Source organism: Cherax quadricarinatus, chromosome 59, assembly GCF_038502225.1.
Source record: "Cherax quadricarinatus isolate ZL_2023a chromosome 59, ASM3850222v1, whole genome shotgun sequence".
Classification (NCBI taxonomy): Eukaryota; Metazoa; Arthropoda; class Malacostraca; order Decapoda; family Parastacidae; genus Cherax; species Cherax quadricarinatus.
Window position 1 is genome coordinate 26467566 of NC_091350.1, and position 17373 is coordinate 26484938.

The following is a 17373-nucleotide window of genomic DNA, read 5'->3' on the forward strand; positions in this document are numbered from 1 at the left end:
GTGCCGAATATGTAAAACTGGTCAATTAGCAAGAACTCATTTAAAATTAAGTCCTTTCTAAAATTTTCTCTTATACGTTTAAAGATATATTTTTTTCATTAATGTTAATGTTAAAATTTTTAATTTTGCTCCAAAAGAATCTTAGAAAACTTACCTAACCTTATTATAACAAGAAAAATTTATTTTAGCCTAACCCAACTAAATATATTTTAGATTTGTTTACAATAATTTAATACTAAACAAACACAGTTAAATACATTTTTTTAGTTAGATTCAGAATGATTTTGGCGAAATTATTGCATACACAAATTTTCACATGTCCTATATGGCAAGATGAGCGTTACTATTTAAGCCAAGATCGCAAGTTCTGCCTATTCGGCACGACATATATATATTTATATCTATATATATATATATATATATATATATATATATATATATATATATATATATATATATATATATATATATATATATACAATATGGCACAGAAGATTTAAGAGATACATTGTTGATATAAAGGTGGCATATAGGGTACATATATATACGGTATATATATATATATATATATATATATATATATATATATATATATATATATATATATATATATATATATATATATATATATATATATATATATATATATATATATATATATATATATATATATAATTACATTTGACATTGGTTTATTCATTTCTTTCAATGGCATTCGTTCTATAGTTCTTAATGTAACAGATTATTAAAATCTCTGAGTTCAAACATACCACAAGGAATTGTATTTGTTGTTTAGTTAAGGAATGTTTAAGTTTCTCGACGTACTCAACTTTATCCCTGAACGTCATACTTATGCTGATGACTGTTAGTTCTGTATGTAGACTATATGATGTGTTTATTTAAGCTACTGTAACAATGAATAACATAGTCTGGTCTACAATTTAATGTATTAATGGCTATTTAGAATCACATTTTGACTTTTGCAGACAAAGTATCACAGAATCTTACAACACTGAAGCTTCCAAAAATAGCATTGTCAAAATTCTATACAAGGCACAAGTTCACTCATAATTTGAGAATCCCTAACTATTATGGAAGAATTATTCACTATTCTATCTTCGACTTTTAAACAAAGCAGTTTAGATTTGATTTAGTTGGCCATGTCATTTCTAAAACGCTTATACATCATACTGATGTTACTAACCCTGCAGTAATGTTTACTACTAATTTTCTCAAAAGATAGCTACGTAATTTACCAACCAGATGGTCGACCAACAACGATTTCTTTCTGTTAGGTAAAAGAACACAAGTGCAACTAATACGATATTTTATTGTGGCAACGTTTCGCTCACCAGAAGCATTATCAAGCCGTTACCGGGTTGTGTCCCGGGTTGTGTCCCGGGTTTTGTCCTATATTGTAGGTAATTCTACCAACATTAGTACAGTTTTATTGTGGCAACACCTGTCTCGATTACAAAATGCAATTAACGATTACTCCTTAATTGTCTGAATAACATTTGATATATATTCTCAACACTAATATAAGGTGGTTGAAATCTATAGAACGAACGAAGCCTCTGAATCACCGAAGTTTTCAGCTTTTACAAGTTCCCCAAAAATATGTTTCTTAAAAATAATGAAGTATTTATCTACAAGATCAGTTGACAGTATGTTTAACATAATATTAAAAAAAAATTAGTTTTAAATGTTCTAAATTGTAGCTTTCTCTCTTTCTTTATATTGTTGAAACCTTAACTTTCAGCAATGTGAGAGAGAGTGAGAGAGAGAGAGAGAGAGAGAGAGAGAGAGAGAGAGAGAGAGAGAGAGAGAGAGAGAGAGAGAGAGAGAGAGAGAGAGAGAGAGAGAGAGAGAGAGAGAGAGAGAGAGAGAGGTAGCAGGGGAAGGAGGGGAGGTTAAATTACAATTGTTGCACATAAAGAAATAAAAATAATAATAATATAATGTTAAATACAACTAACAATATTTTGAAAAAAAAGTAATAGGGAATATATGACAAATTAATTTTCCAAAGGGCACTGAAAAATTCTTAATGTATTGGGCAAAATTTTGAATTATAATTAGAAAAATGAAACTGATTAATCCAGATCTAAGAGAGTGGGAGTTGAATAAGGCTTTCTAGAAAGGCAAACAATAGAGCCCTCTTAAATGTCTTCTTCTCCCGAGTGTTCCAGAGAAGTAAACAAGGTCTGCGAGTGAGACGGACTCGTCCTCACGGTGTTAGTAACCCCTACCTGTGAGCTCTCTGCGGCCATATTGTTTGCGTCTGGAGACAGGCGCACCTCAGGTGAAGCCTTCGTGATGGAACAGCTACTTTTCCTTGATTTTTTTTGACTAGGAGTTCGTATCATCTCAGGACTATAACATACTTTTACGTTGAGCTGCAAGACGTCTAAATCCTGGAAGTCTGAGGTAGCAGTCGCTCTGCAGTCAACATAAAGAGGGCTTCCCTGGAAGGAGGGAGTGGAGGCAAGCGTCGTCGAGGTAAATGTTAATGGGTAGTGGATGTTGCCGCGTCTGGAAACGTGAGCTTCCAAGCAGATATCCTGGAAGCTCTGGGCATCTGAGTAGGTTCTTTTCTTTTTCGGAGTCTGGCCTATCGAAGAAGAATTTGGATAAGAGGGACTTGAGCATCCTTCCTTGTTCAGAGTCGATGACTGCCCACGGTCACCAGGAGATATCTGACTATCACTGTAGGAATGTGTGGGTAGTGTCACCTTGGCACTGAAGGTCACTTGACTCTGAGCACAGGCATCCTCGTTGTGTGTACGGCTTCTGCTTTCACCCTGCGCGCCTTCTCCTGATGCTGCCCTCCTAGGTGCCCTAGGAACTGAATAGCCATTTCTGTAGGAGTAAGTCAACTTGCTGTCACTAGAGTCGTCAATGGGTGAAGTAGAAGGCGTTTCAGGTATGTACTTATCTTCAGGCATCGCATTTGGCTTTTCACTAGAACAATCCTCTGCATGCCTCAGATTTAAAGGTGGGGTTTTAGGATTCAATAAGGATGGTAGTGGATAGGGAGATTGTGGTTGGTTGTGGTGGTAGTTGTGAGCGGTGAGCTTATTGCCACTACTCACCCGAGTAGACGAGTGCCGAAGTGCTTCTGTGTCTGTTGAAAAAAAAAATGTGGTTAAAACTTCAATACTAAAAATGTTATAACTACCCTGGCTCTCCCATACAATCATTGGTAGGGCCCTGACAGTCTACAGAGATTATTATTCACTATAACAATATTTATCACCCATTTTCCTTGTAAGATTTTGCACTCTACCTGATATTCAGATTTTTTTTCTCAATACCTGCTACTCAAGTGACCGTACACCTCATGAGTGACTTTGCTGGTCTAGTGGATAGAGTGATGCGTAATTTGTTCAGTTCTCAAGAGGCTGGGCATAGGAATGCAGGATCGAATCCTGGCTAGCCGCATTTCTCTTGTTTCGTGATTTCATTAATATATAGACTACTTATGAAGGCTGGTACCCCAAACATGATGAGGTTGAAATTAGTCTCTGAGGCTCCCCGACCACGTATGTCCTCGCACAAGGGAGAATACGTTCAGTACTTCTGAGCGCCAGCTGTCTGAGGATTGGTCTAGTGGATAGAGTGACGCATACTTTGTTCAGTTCTCACAGGGCTGTGCATAAGAACGCAGGATCGAGTCCTGGCTGCCCGTAGTTCTGTTAATGATAGGTTGGTAGACAGCAGTCACCCAGGGAGGATCTACCGTCCTGTGGTAGTAGGTTGGTAGACAGCAACCACCCAGGGAGGTACTACCGTCCTGTGGTAGTAGGTTGGTAGACAGCAACCACCCAGGGAGGTACTACCGTCCTGCCAAGTGAGTGTGAAACGAAAGCCTGTAATTGTTTTACATGATGGTAGGATTGCTGGTGTCTCATAAATATGCAAGATTACAGGTACGTCTTGCTACTTCTACTTACACTTACGTAACACTACACATACATGTACATGTTTATTTATACACACGCATCTGAGTTTTCTTTGATTTTATCTTAATAGTTCTTGGTCTTATTACTTTTCCTTTTATATCCATGGGGAAGTGGAATAAGAGTCTTTCCTCCGTAAGCCATGCGTGTTGTAAAAGTCAACTAAAATGCCGGGAACAATGGGCTAGTAACCCCTTTTCCTGTAATAATTACTAAAAAGAATAAGAAAATAATTTTCAAAGTGGGAAGTCTGAATGTGCGTGGATGTTGTGCAAATGATAAGAAAGAGATGATTGTGGATGTTATGAATAAGAAGCTGGGTGTCCTGGCTTTAAGTGAAACAAAGCTGAAGGGGGTGGGTGAGTTTCAGTGGAGAGGAATAAATGGAATTAGGTCAGGGGTTTCAAATAGAGTTAGAGCTAAAGAAAGAGTAGCAATAATGTTGAAGGATAAGCTATGGCAGGAAAAGAGGGACTATAAATGTATTATTTCAAGGATTATATGGAGTAAAATGAAGGTTGGATGTGAAAAGTGGGTTATAGTAAGCGTGTATGCACCTGGAGAAGAAAGAAGTGTAGAGGAGAGAGAGAGATTTTGGGAAATGTTGAGTGAATGCGTCGGGAGTTTTAAACCAAGTGTGAGAGTATTGGTGGTTGGGGATTTCAATGCTAAAGTGGGCAAAAATGTTATGCAGGGAGTAGTAGGCAAATTTGGGGTACCAGGGGTAAATGAAAATGGGGAGCCTTTAATTGAGCTATGTGTAGAAAGAGGTTTGGTAATAAGTAATACATATTTTATGAAAAAGAGGATAAATAAATATACAAGGTATGATATAGCACGTAATGAAAGTAGTATGTTAGACTATGTATTGGTGGATGAAAGGTTGATGGGTAGGCTCCAGGATGTACACTTTTATAGAGGGGCAGCTGATATATTGGATCATTATTTAGTTGAAGCTACAGTTAGAGTAAGAGGTATATGGGGCAAGAGGAAAATGACAACAACAAGTAAGAGGGAGGTGAAGTGTATAAACTAAAGGAGGAGGAAGATCGGGTGAGATATAATCAACTATTGGCAGAAAGGTGGGCTGGTGCAAGTATGAGCAGTGGGGGGTTGAAGAGAGTTGGAATAGTTTTAAAAATGCAGTATTAGAATGTGGGGCAGAAGTTTGTGGTTATAGATGGAGGTTTTGGGTAGATGGCGAGAATATTTTGAGGAACTTTTAAATGTCGACGAAGAAAGGGAGGCGGTAATTTCATACACTGGCCAGGGAGGTATACCATCTTTTAGGAGTGAAGAAGAACAAGATGTGAGTGTGGGGGAGGTGTGTGAGGCATTACGTAGAATGAAAGGGGGTAAAGCAGCTGGAACTGACGGGATCATGACAGAAATGTTAAAAGCAGGGGGGGATATAGTGTTGGACTGGTTTGTATTTTTGTTTAATAAATGTGTGAAAGAGGGGAAGGTACCTAGGGATTGGCAGAGAGCATGTATAGTCCCTTTATATAAAGGGAAGGGGGACAAAAGACATTGTAAAAATTATAGAGGAATAAGTTTACTGAGTATACCAGGAAAAGTGTACGGCAGGGTTATTATTGAAAGAATTAGAGGTAAGACAAAATGTAGGATTGCGGATGAGCAAGGAGGTTTTAGAGTGGGTAGGGGATGTGTAGATCAAGTGTTTACATTGAAGCATATATGTGAACAGTATTTAGATAAAGGTAGGGAAGTTTTTATTGCGTTTATGGATTTAGAAAAGGCATATGATAGAGTGGATAGGAAAGCAATGTGGCAGATGTTGCAAGTATATGGAATAGGTGGTAAGTTACTAAATGCTGTAAAGAGTTTTTATGAGGATAGTGAGGCTCAGGTTAGGGTGTGTAGAAGAGAGGGAGACTACTTCCCGGTAAAAGTAGGTCTTATACAGCGATGTGTTATGTCACCATGGTTGTTTAATATATTTATAGATGAGGTTGTAAAAGAAGTAAATGCTAGGGTGTTCGGGAGAGGGGTGGGATTAAATTATGGGGAATCAAATACAAAATGGGAATTGACAGTTACATTTTGCTGAGGATACTGTGCTTATGGGAGATTCTAAAGAAAAATTGCAAAGGTTAGTGGATGAGTTTGGGAATGTGTGTAAAGGTAGAAAGTTGAAAGTGAACATAGAAAAGAGTAAGGTGATGAGGGTATCAAATGATTTAGATAAAGAAAAAATGGATATCAAATTGGGGAGGAGGAGTATGGAAGAAGTGAATGTTTTTAGATACTTGGGAGTTGACGTGTCGGCGGATGGATTTATGAAGGATGAGGTTATTCATAGAATTGATGAAGGAAAAAAGGCGAGTGGTGCGTTGAGGTATATATGCAGACAAAAAAACGTTATCTATGGAGGCAAAGAAGTGAATGTATGAAAGTATAGTAGTACCAACACCCTTATATGGGTGTGAAGCTTGGGGTTGTATACGCTGCAGCGAGGAGGCGGTTGGAGGCAGTGGAGATGTCCTGTCTGAGAGAAATGTGTGGTGTAAATATTATGCAGAAAACTCGGAGTGTGGAAATTAGGAGAAGGTGTGGAGTTAATAAAAGTATTAGTTAGAGGGCTGAAGAGAGGTTGTTGAGGTCGTTTGGTCATCTAGAGAGAATAGTCGAAGTAAAATGACATGGAGAGCATATAAATTTGTAGGGGAAGGAAGGTGGGGTAGGGGTCGTCCTCAAAAAGATTTCAAGTGAGGGGACTCAAGGACACACGATGGTGTGGGTGACTCTAGGCTAATTTCATTCTAGTCTCTGTTTGGTGTACTAGTTCAACGAGCAGTATTTTATTGAGCAGTGTTGTTATTGATCAATACCACTCGTTCGTGGTCACAATAATATAAAATACTGCTCATTGAACTAGTACACCAAACAGGGACTAGAATGAAATTAGCCTAGAGTCACCCACACAATCGTGTGTCCTTGGGTAGCAAGTACAATATTCAGTTCTGCTGGATGCGCTAATTTTAAGGATCGTATGGTCCAGTGGATAAGGGCGTCATGCGTTTTCGCCCACCATGAGACAGGCCAAAGTAGCATGGGTTCGAGTCCTTGGGTAGTGCAGCGTTGCTATTGATCAATACCACTCGTTCGCGATCACAATAATATATATATATATATATATATATATATATATATATATATATATATATATATATATATATATATATATATATATATATATATATATATATATATATATATATATATATATATATATATATATATATATATATATATATATATATATATATTTCAACAAGTCGGTCGTCTCCCACCGAGGCAGGGTGACCCAAAAAAGAAAGAAAATCCCCAAAAAGAAAATACTTTCATCATCATTCAACACTTTCACCACACTCACACATTATCACTGCTTTTGCAGGGTGCTCAGAATACAACAGTTTAGAAGCATATACGTATAAAGATACACAACATATCCCTCCAAACTGCCAATATCCCAAACCACTCCTTTAAAGTGCAGGCATTGTACTTCCCATTTCCAGGACTCAAGTCCGACTATATGAAAATAACCGGTTTCCCTGAATCCCTTCACTAAATGTTACCCTGCTCACACTCCAACAGATCGTCAGGTCCCAAGTATCATTCGTCTCCATTCACTCCTATCTAACACGCTCATGCACGCTTGCTGGAAGTCCAAGCCCCTCGCCCTCAAAACCTCCTTTACCCCCTCTTTCCAACCCTTTCGAGGACGACCCCTACCCCTCTTTCCTTCCCCTATAGATTTATATGCTTTCCATGTCATTCTACTTTGATCCATTCTCTCTAAATGACCAAACCACCTCAACAACCCCTCTTCTGCCCTCTGACTAATGCTTTTATTAACTCCACACCTTCTCCTAATTTCCACACTCCGAATTTTCTGCATAATATTTACACAACACATTGCCCTTAGACAGGACATCTCCACTGCCTCCAACCGTCTCCTCGCTGCTGCATTTACCACCCAAGCTTCACACCCATATAAGAGTGTTGGTACTACTATACTTTCATACATTCCCTTCTTTGCCTCCATAGATAACGTTTTTTGACTCCACATATACCTCAACGCACCACTCACTTTTTTTCCCTCATCAATTCTATGATTAACCTCATCCTTCATAAATCCATCCGCCGACACGTCAACTCCCAAGTATCTGAAAACATTCACTTCTTCCATACTCCTCCTCCCCAATTTGATATCCAATTTTTCTTTATCTAAATCATTTGATGCCCTCATCACCTTACTCTTTTCTATGTTCACTTTCAACTTTCTACCTTTACACACATTCTCAAACTCATCCACTAACCTTTGCAATTTTTCTTTAGAATCTCCCATAAGCACAGTATCATCCGCAAAAAGTAACTGTGTCAATTCCCATTTTAAATTTGATTCCCCATAATTTAATCCCACCCCTCTCCCGAACACCCTAGCATTTACTTCTTTTACAACCCCATATATAAATATATTAAACAACCATGGTGACATTACACATCCCTGTCTAAGACCTTCTTTTACCGGGAAGTATTCTCCCTCTCTTCTACACACCCTAACCTGAGCCTCACTATCCTCATAAAAGCTCTTTACAGCATTTAGTAACTTACCACCTATTCCATAAACTTGCAACATCTGCCACATTGCTCCTCTATCCACTCTATCATATGCCTTTTCTAAATCCATAAATGCAATAAAAACTTCCCTACCTTTATCTAAATACTGTTCACATATATGCTTCAATGTAAACACTTGATCTACACATCCCCTACCCACTCTGAAGCCTCCTTGCTCATCCGCAATTCTACATTCTGTCTTACCTCTAATTCTTTCAATTATAACCCTACCGTATACTTTTCCTGGTATACTCAGTAAACTTATTCCTCTATAATTTTTACAATCTCTTTTGTCCCCTTTCCCTTTATATAAAGGGACTATACATGCTCTCCGCCAATCCCTAGGTACCTTCCCCTCTTTCATACATTTATTAAACAAAAGTACCAACCACTCCAACACTATATCCCCCCCTGCTTTTAACATTTCTGTCATGATCCCATCAGTTCCAGCTGCTTTACCCCCTTTCATTCTACGTAATGCCTCACGTACCTCCACCACACTTACATTCCGCTCTTCTTCACTCCTAAAAGATGGTATACCTCCCTGGCCAGTGCATGAAATTACCGCCTCCCTTTCTTCCTCAACATTTAAAAGTTCCTCAAAATATTCTCGCCACCTTCCTAATACCTCCCTCTCCCCATCTACTAACTCCCCTACTCTGTTTTTAACGAACAAATCCATACTTTCCCTAGGCTTTCTTAACTTGTTTAACTCCAAAATTTTTTCTTATTTTCATTAAAATTTCTTGACAGTGCCTCTCCCACTCTTTCATCTGCTCTCCTTTTGCACTCTCTCACCACTCTCTTCACCTTTCTTTTACTCTCCATATACTCTGCTCTTCTTATAACACTTCTGCTTTGTAAAAACCTCTCGTAAGCTACCTTTTTCTCTTTTATCACACCCTTTACTTCATCATTCCACCAATCACTCCTCTTTCCTCCTGCCCCCACCCTCCTATAACCACAAACTTCTGCCCCACATTCTAATACTGCATTTTTAAAACTATTCCAACCCTCTTCAACCCCCCCACTACTCATCTTTGCACTAGCCCACCTTTCTGCCAATAGTCGCTTATATCTCGCCCGAACTTCCTCCTCCCTTAGTTTATACACTTTCACCTCCCTCTTACTTGTTGTTGCCACCTTCCTCTTTTCCCATCTACCTCTTACTCTAACTGTAGCTACAACTAAATAATGATCTGATATATCAGTTGCCCCTCTATAAACATGTACATCCTGGAGCCTACCCATCAACCTTTTATCCACCAATACATAATCTAACAAACTACTTTCATTACGTGCTACATCATACCTTGTATATTTATTTATCCTCTTTTTCATAAAATATGTATTATTTATTACCAAATTTCTTTCTACACATAGCTCAATTAAAGGCTCCCCATTTACATTTACCCCTGGCACCCCAAATTTACCTACTACTCCCTCCATAACATTTTTACCCACTTTAGCATTGAAATCCCCAACCACCATTACTCTCACACTTGATTCAAAACTCCCCAAGCATTCACTCAACATTTCCCAGAATCTCTCTGTCTCTTCTACACTTCTCTCTTCTCCAGGTGCATACACGCTTACTATAACCCACTTTTCACATCCAATCTTTATTTTACTCCACATAATCCTTGAATTTATGCATTTGTAGTCCCTCTTTTCCTGCCATAGCTTATCCTTCAACATTATTGCTACTCCTTCTTTAGCTCTAACTCTATTTGAAACCCCTGACCTAATCCCATTTATTCCTCTCCATTGAAACTCTTCCACCCCCTTCAGCTTTGTTTCACTTAAAGCCAGGACATCCAGCTTCTTCTCATTCATAACATCCACAATCATCTCTTTCTTATCATTTGCACAACATCCACGCACATTCAGACTTCCCACTTTGACAATTTTCTTCTTCTTATTCTTTTTAGCAATCTTTACAGGAAAAGGGGTTACTAGCCCATTGTTCCCGGCATTTTAGTTGACTTTTACAACACGCATGGCTTACGGAGGAAAGATTCTTATTCCACTTCCCCATGGATATAAAAGGAAAAGTAATAAGACCAAGAACTATTAAGATAAAATCAAAGAAAACTCAGATGAGTGTGTATAAATAAACGTGTACATGTATGTGTAGTGTGACCTAAGTGTAAGTAGAAGTAGCAAGACGTACCTGTAATCTTGCATATTTATGAGACAGACAAAAGACACCAGCAATCCTACCATCATGTAAAACAATTACAGGCTTTCATTTTACACTCACTTGGCAGGACGGTAGTACCTCCCTGGGTGGTTGCTGTCTACCAACCTACTACCTACATGTATATAATATATATATATATAATATATATATATAATATATATAATATATATATATATATATATATATATATATATATATATATATATATATTAGTTTTATTAACACATCGGCTGTCTCTCAGCAAGGCAGGTGGACCAAAAAAGACGAACTTTCATCATTCACTTCATCACTGTCTTGCCAGAGGATCACTTACACTACAGTTATAAAACTGCCACATTAACACCCCTCCTTCAGAGTGCTGGCACTGTAGTTCCCATCTCCGGGACTCAAGTCCGTCCTGCCGGTTTCCCTGAATTCATTCATAAATATTACCTTGCTTACACTCCAACAGCAAGTCAAGTCCTAAAAACCATTTATCTCCATTCACTCCTATCTAACACGCTCACGCATGCTTTCTGGAAGTCCAATCCCCTCTTAAACAAAACCTCCTTTACCCCACTCCTTCCAACCTTTCCTAGACATACCCCTACCCCACCTTCCCTCCACTACAGATTTATACACACTCTCCAAGTCATTCTATTTTGTTCCAACCTCTCTACATGTCCGAACAACTTCAACAACCCTCCTCAGCCCTCTGGATAATAGTTTTGGTAATCCTGCACTTCCTCCTAATTTCCAAACTTCGAATTCTCTGCATTATATTCACACTACACATTGCCCTCAGACATGACATCTCCACTGCCTCCAGCCTTCTCCTTGTTGCAACATTCACCACCCAAGCTTCGCACCCATATAAGAGCGTTGGTAAAACTATACTCTCATACATGTGTGTATGTGTGCGCAAAACGATGCTATTAACGGTAACAACGAAAATAGCATTATATAAAAGAGAAAAGATAACATAATTGTGGGACGGACTTCAAGAATGGTCAAACATTATCTAGTGGCTGTTAATTTAGAGAAATTAAAAATAATGCAATCTAGTAGCTTGATGAAATATTAATTCAAATGTATCAAACCAGAAGGTTCAGAGAGTAAGTGTAGAGAAAGACGAGGGATTAATTATTACTTAGCAGTTGCATTTAAATTGCATTTTAGCCCCACATGAGAGACTGGCAAATTTTAGAACAGTCTTGAGAAAGCTTAGAATATTGTGCACAAGGTATGTCAGAGCAGTCGAAGAATAGGAAGCACTAGCATGGAGTCCACAACTGTGAAGGAACATTATAAGTTGAATAATTGATTTTATTAACTGTATGTGAAAAGTTAAAAAAATGATAATGAATATCATTTTTAGAATTATTGTCAAACTCTAAACATGCATGGATAATTACGTTGGTAATTCGTTTCAACAGAGGAAATGGAGATTAGATGTAATTCCTTTGACAAAGGCCCTTCATTATATTCAAGACAAACACATTTGCAAGGTTCTAACACTGAGGATAACGTAGAGTAATAACTACCTGAGTTCTGTCTTCTGTATGTTCTTCGGAATAGGCCGACAGCACTTGAAACCTGCGACTGAAACTGTGAGGTAGAGAATGTGTAGAGTCCTGGGTTGACAGCAGAGTTGATAGGCAGCACAAGAACCACCAGCCAGGCATACACGCCCTCTGTAATAACATAAAGAACTAACATACACGCCCTCTGTAATAACATAAAGAACTAACATACACGCCCTCTGCAACAAAAAGAACTAACATACACGCCCTCTGCAACAACATAAAGAACTAACATACACGCCCTCTGCAACAAAAAGAACTAACATACACGCCCTCTGCAACAACATAAAGAACTAACATACACGCCCTCTGCAACAACATAAAGAACTAACATACACGCCCTCTGCAACAAAAAGAACTAACATACACGCCCTCTGCAACAAAAAGAACTAACATACACGCCCTCTGCAACAACATAAAGAACTAACATACACGCCCTCTGCAACAACATAAAGAACTAACGTACACGCCCTCTGCAACAACATAAAGAACTAACATACACGCCCTCTGCCAGAATAATAGGTACCTCTACATCCACTTAGCACTTAAAAAACACTGGCACCTCTGCATCCACTTCAAACACTAAATGTACTATTGCAACACACATACAATACTCAGGCTGTGTATATGTGCAGCAGTGCAGCCGCAGACACTACTTACGGTGGATGTCAATATGGGCCAAGGCAGCCACCTTGACGCACATAATGGGTAGCCAACACAGGCAGTTAGTGACCACAATGAAGAAGAAACGGAGAGCGAAGTTCATCTCGTCACTGGAGAGTGGCGTGGAGAGTCTGGTCACTCTGATGTTGACGAAGAGACCAGAGTAAGCCCCGACGATCACCACCATGCTGTAACATGACGGTAGTGGTGGGAGTAGTGGTACTGGTAGGGGGTATTGGTACTGGGTGGAGCAGACGTACTGGTGGCGGATATTATGCTGGGGGGAGCAGGGACACTTGTGATAGAAAACACTGGTAGGAGTAATGTTACGTACTGAGTGTGATACTGGTGAAAGTAGTAGTGTTACTAGTGAGATTGGTGGTACTGATGGAATTGGAAGTGCTGGTGGCAGTAAGAGTATTGGTAGGAGTGGTAGTACTGGAGAGAGGAGTGGTTTTGGTGAAAGTAATTGCACTAGTGAGAGTAGTGATACTTGCAGAAGTAGCACTATTATAGAGTAGTTGTACTGGTCGCAGTAGAGGTATTGGTAGGAGCAGAGGTACTGGTGGGAACTATGGTACTCGTGGGAGTAGTAGTACAGGTGGAAATAGTATACTGGTAGGAGTTGAGGTACTGGAAAGAGTAAATTGATGGGAGTAGTTGTACTGGAGGATGCAGTAGTACTGACGGGAGTAGGACGACTGGTGACAGTAGAATTTCTGGTGTAAGTAGTGGTACTGGAAAGAGTAGTGCTACTGGTCAAATTAGTAGTACTGGTGGGAGTAGTGGCACTTCAATGGTACTGGTGAAAGTAATGGTAAATTTCTGATACATGGGATCAACTTTGTCATCTTCCTTTGTACGCTTTCCAGAGCATTTATTTCCATTCTATAATATGGTGACCAAAACTGTGCAGCATAATCTAAATGAGGCCTAACCAAGGATATATAGAGTTGAAGAACAACCTGAAGATTCCTAATATTTTTGCTTCTTGATATGAAGCCAAGGATTCTGATAACTTTACTGAGAACACTTATGCGCTGTTGTCTTGGTTTCAGATTACTGCTAACCAGAACTCTTAAGTCTTTTTCGCAATCAGTAATATAAAGCTCAACATTATTTAGTTTACACACAACCGAGGAGGTGAAGAGGATCATACATCTCTCCATGGGTCCTGAGAGAGGAAGCAGAGGCTCAGTGTGTGCCCCTAACGATAACCAGCACGGTTTCAGGGAAGGGAACTCTATGTCACAAACCAATTGAAGCTTACAAGGTGACAAGTAAGACAAGAGAGAGGGGTGGATAGACTGCATTTCATTGGATTGTATGAAGGCTTTCGACACAGTTCCACACATGAGATTAGTGCAAAAGCTAGAGGAGCAGGCAGGAATAACAAGAAAGGCAGGGGAATAGATCAGAGAATACCTGACAGAAAGGAAACGACGAGTGATTGTACGTGACTCCTCGTCACTTACCAGAAACCAAAAAAGCACCCTAGGGTGCTGTTTTTTGTTTCTTTTCCCACCTATTTTGACTCTCTCACTCAGTCTCTCTCTTGCATTGATCTTTCTATCTGTTCCTAGTCAATTGCCCTTGATTACATTTGGTCTGTTCTCCTGGATTTGCACGACAGTGATTACTTTCCTGTTATTCTTACTTCTACTACATATTCCCGACCGCCTCGTAGCCCTCGCTGGCAATTTGGAAGAGAGAACTGGGACTTATACTTTAATCTTACCACTTTATGTGGGGACCTTTCTTCGTCCTCTGTTGATGAGCTAGTTCACCAGTTTTTGAGCTTACTTTTCACTGCAGCGTCACATTCTATTCCTCAAACCTCAGGCACGCATTCTTATAAATGCGTGCTTTCGTGGTCTCCTGCCTGTGCCCGTGCAGTGCGCTTGAAACATGCTGCCTGGGGCCGTTGCCAATATAATCGGACAGCAGATTGACTTTTGGATTTTAAGCGAGCAAGGTTTTTTGGGGATTTTAAGTGATGCTAAGTGCACTTGTTGGCAAGACTATGTTTCTACTGTTACCTCGACTTCCCCTATGAGTGAAGTTTGGAAGAAGGCACAGAAATTGTCTGGCAAGTACGCTCCGGACCCGGCTCCCGTTCGACGGGTTGCTGGCATTAGTGTTGCGGAGCCTCTTGAGGCTTCCATGGAAATCGGGAACTATTTTGTCTGTGTCTCCCATGAGTTTCACCTCTGTCCCTCGTTTCTCGCTTCTAAGTCCGCTAGGGAGCAATTGCACTTGGATTTCTCTTCTAATTGGATGGAGCCATGTAACGTGCCTTTTACTCTATTAGAGCTAGAGTCTGTGCTTTCCGCTTACCGGTCATCGGCAGCTGGGCCCGATAATATTCATATCCGTATGTTACAGCATCTGCATTCTACAGCCCTTGCAGTCCCTTGTGCCTTTTCAATTTTGACTGGACGCGAGGGGCTCTCCCTCAAGAATAGAAATCTGCCATTCTCCTACCGTTTTGCAAACCAGGCACTTCGGGGCTTGATACCTCTCACCAACGTCCCATTGCTCTGACCAATGTAGCCTGCAAGGTCAAGGAACGATTGATGAATAGACGTCTGATATGATATTTAAAGACTTACAATAGCTTTTCTCCTCGCCAAATGGATTTCGCAAGGGCTGCTCTACTTTGGACCCCTTGCTCCACTTAGATACGTATGTGCGAAATGCATTTGCTAATAAACACTCCATCCTAGCAGTTTTTTTTAACCTCGAGAAGACATATGACACCACTAGGAGGTATAACATCTTAGAAGAGGCCCACTCCTTAGGCCTCTGCGGTATTTTATGGGCCTTCCTTGCTGCTTTTTTATCTGAAAGACATTTTTGTGTCCGTGTTGGCGCCTCGCTGTCCTCAGACTGTTCAGGCCGAGGGAGTCCCACAAGGTTGTCCTTAGCACTACCCGTTTTCTCTTGGCTGTAAATGACCTTCCTTCCGTTCTTCCATCGCATATTTGGTAGTCAGTTTATGTGGATGACTTCGCTACAGCTTACGCAGGCGCTGACTGTCGCCTGGTAGAAGCTTCCCTTCAGGATGCGATTGACCATGTTTCTGATTGGGGCACTTCTCCTGGTTTAAATTTTCTAGTATGAAAATCCATTTCATTACCTCCACTAGATGTCCTCTTGTCCCAGATATTTCATTGTATCTATAGTTTCTTGGATTTTTGTTCGATCGCCGGTTGACATGGAAGCCTCACATCTCTTTGAAGGCAGCTTGCTGTGGTTGGCTGAATCTCCTTAAAATTCTTGCTCATCGTTAATGGGGAGCAGATCGCCGAACTCTCCTCCGTTTGCATTCCACTTTAGTTTTGTCCAAGCTAGATTATGGCGACCAAGTCTATTCTGCAGCTTCTCCTACAACTCCTTCTAAGTTAGATCCCCTTCATCATCAGAGTCTACGTTTATGCCATGGTGCCTTTTGTTCATTCACTATTGAAATCCTCTATCATGATGTGAATGACCCTTCCTTAGCCGATTGTCATGATGCTCACTGTCTTCGTTACTATGTCCGCTCTTATGTCCTTCGTGTCCCTTCTACGTATAGGTTGGTCCAGGACGTTATTAGAAGCCCGTTATTTGTTCGGTGCCCCTGCTTACTTCGACCATTTCATTTCATCTTCACTCACTCCGGTCTTCTCTCCAGTTGCCTCCCATGTTTGTTCATGTAGTATCTGCCTTTTCCCTTCTCCCTTGGGAGATTCTGACGGTTCGTGTCTGTTCTTCCCTACTGCCATGCGCCAGAGCTCTCATACCTACGGCTGTTTCTCGCTGTTTTTCTTGATCGCTTCTGGTCGTACGTTCATGCCGTTGCTGTTTACACAGATGGTTTCGTGGCGGTGTTCCCTGACAGTGTTGTCCGGGGTCATTTGTTAGACTCGTCTAGTATTTTTACCGCCGAGTTGCATGCCATTGTGAAAATTTGTCTGGGCTGCCTCCAAGTGAGTCGCCTACCCTGGCAAACTCTGTTGACACCGAGCTCTGAGATGGGTACCTCAGCCTCACAAGTGGCTTATAGGACAGATTTTTTCACAAATGATTGGTATTGCAAGAAACCTCGCCTGCATGCACGTATAAAGGACTAACTTACTTGGTGTTGCAGCATATATCCTGATCTTCAACTTCCTAAGCCTAGCTTTAGCCCCCTTGGACTTCCCCTTGGGAACCACGTGCAACCGGGAGCATTAATTCCTGCAATATTCAATCGTTATTAGTGTCCTGCCTGCACCTCAGAAATTCCTATATCCAAGAGGGTATGTATCCCCTAGTATAACTATGCAGACTCAGACGCTAGCTTCAGACGACTCTG

At 40.2% G+C, this 17373-nt stretch overlaps 1 protein-coding gene across 1 annotated transcript in view; it reads right to left on the reverse strand.

Moving 5' to 3' along the window:
* Positions 1-689: 689 nt before the first annotated feature.
* LOC128698323 (relaxin receptor 2) overlaps positions 690-17373 on the reverse strand; it is a 152823-nt gene continuing 136139 nt past the window's right edge. Inside the window, exons 8-10 of the mRNA XM_070097819.1 lie at positions 13032-13222; positions 12333-12482; positions 690-3127 (exon numbers count right to left, since the gene is read on the reverse strand). Coding sequence (XP_069953920.1) covers positions 2163-3127; positions 12333-12482; positions 13032-13222 — 1306 coding nt within the window. The 3' untranslated portion in view covers positions 690-2162. The remainder of the gene's footprint in view (positions 3128-12332; positions 12483-13031; positions 13223-17373) is intronic.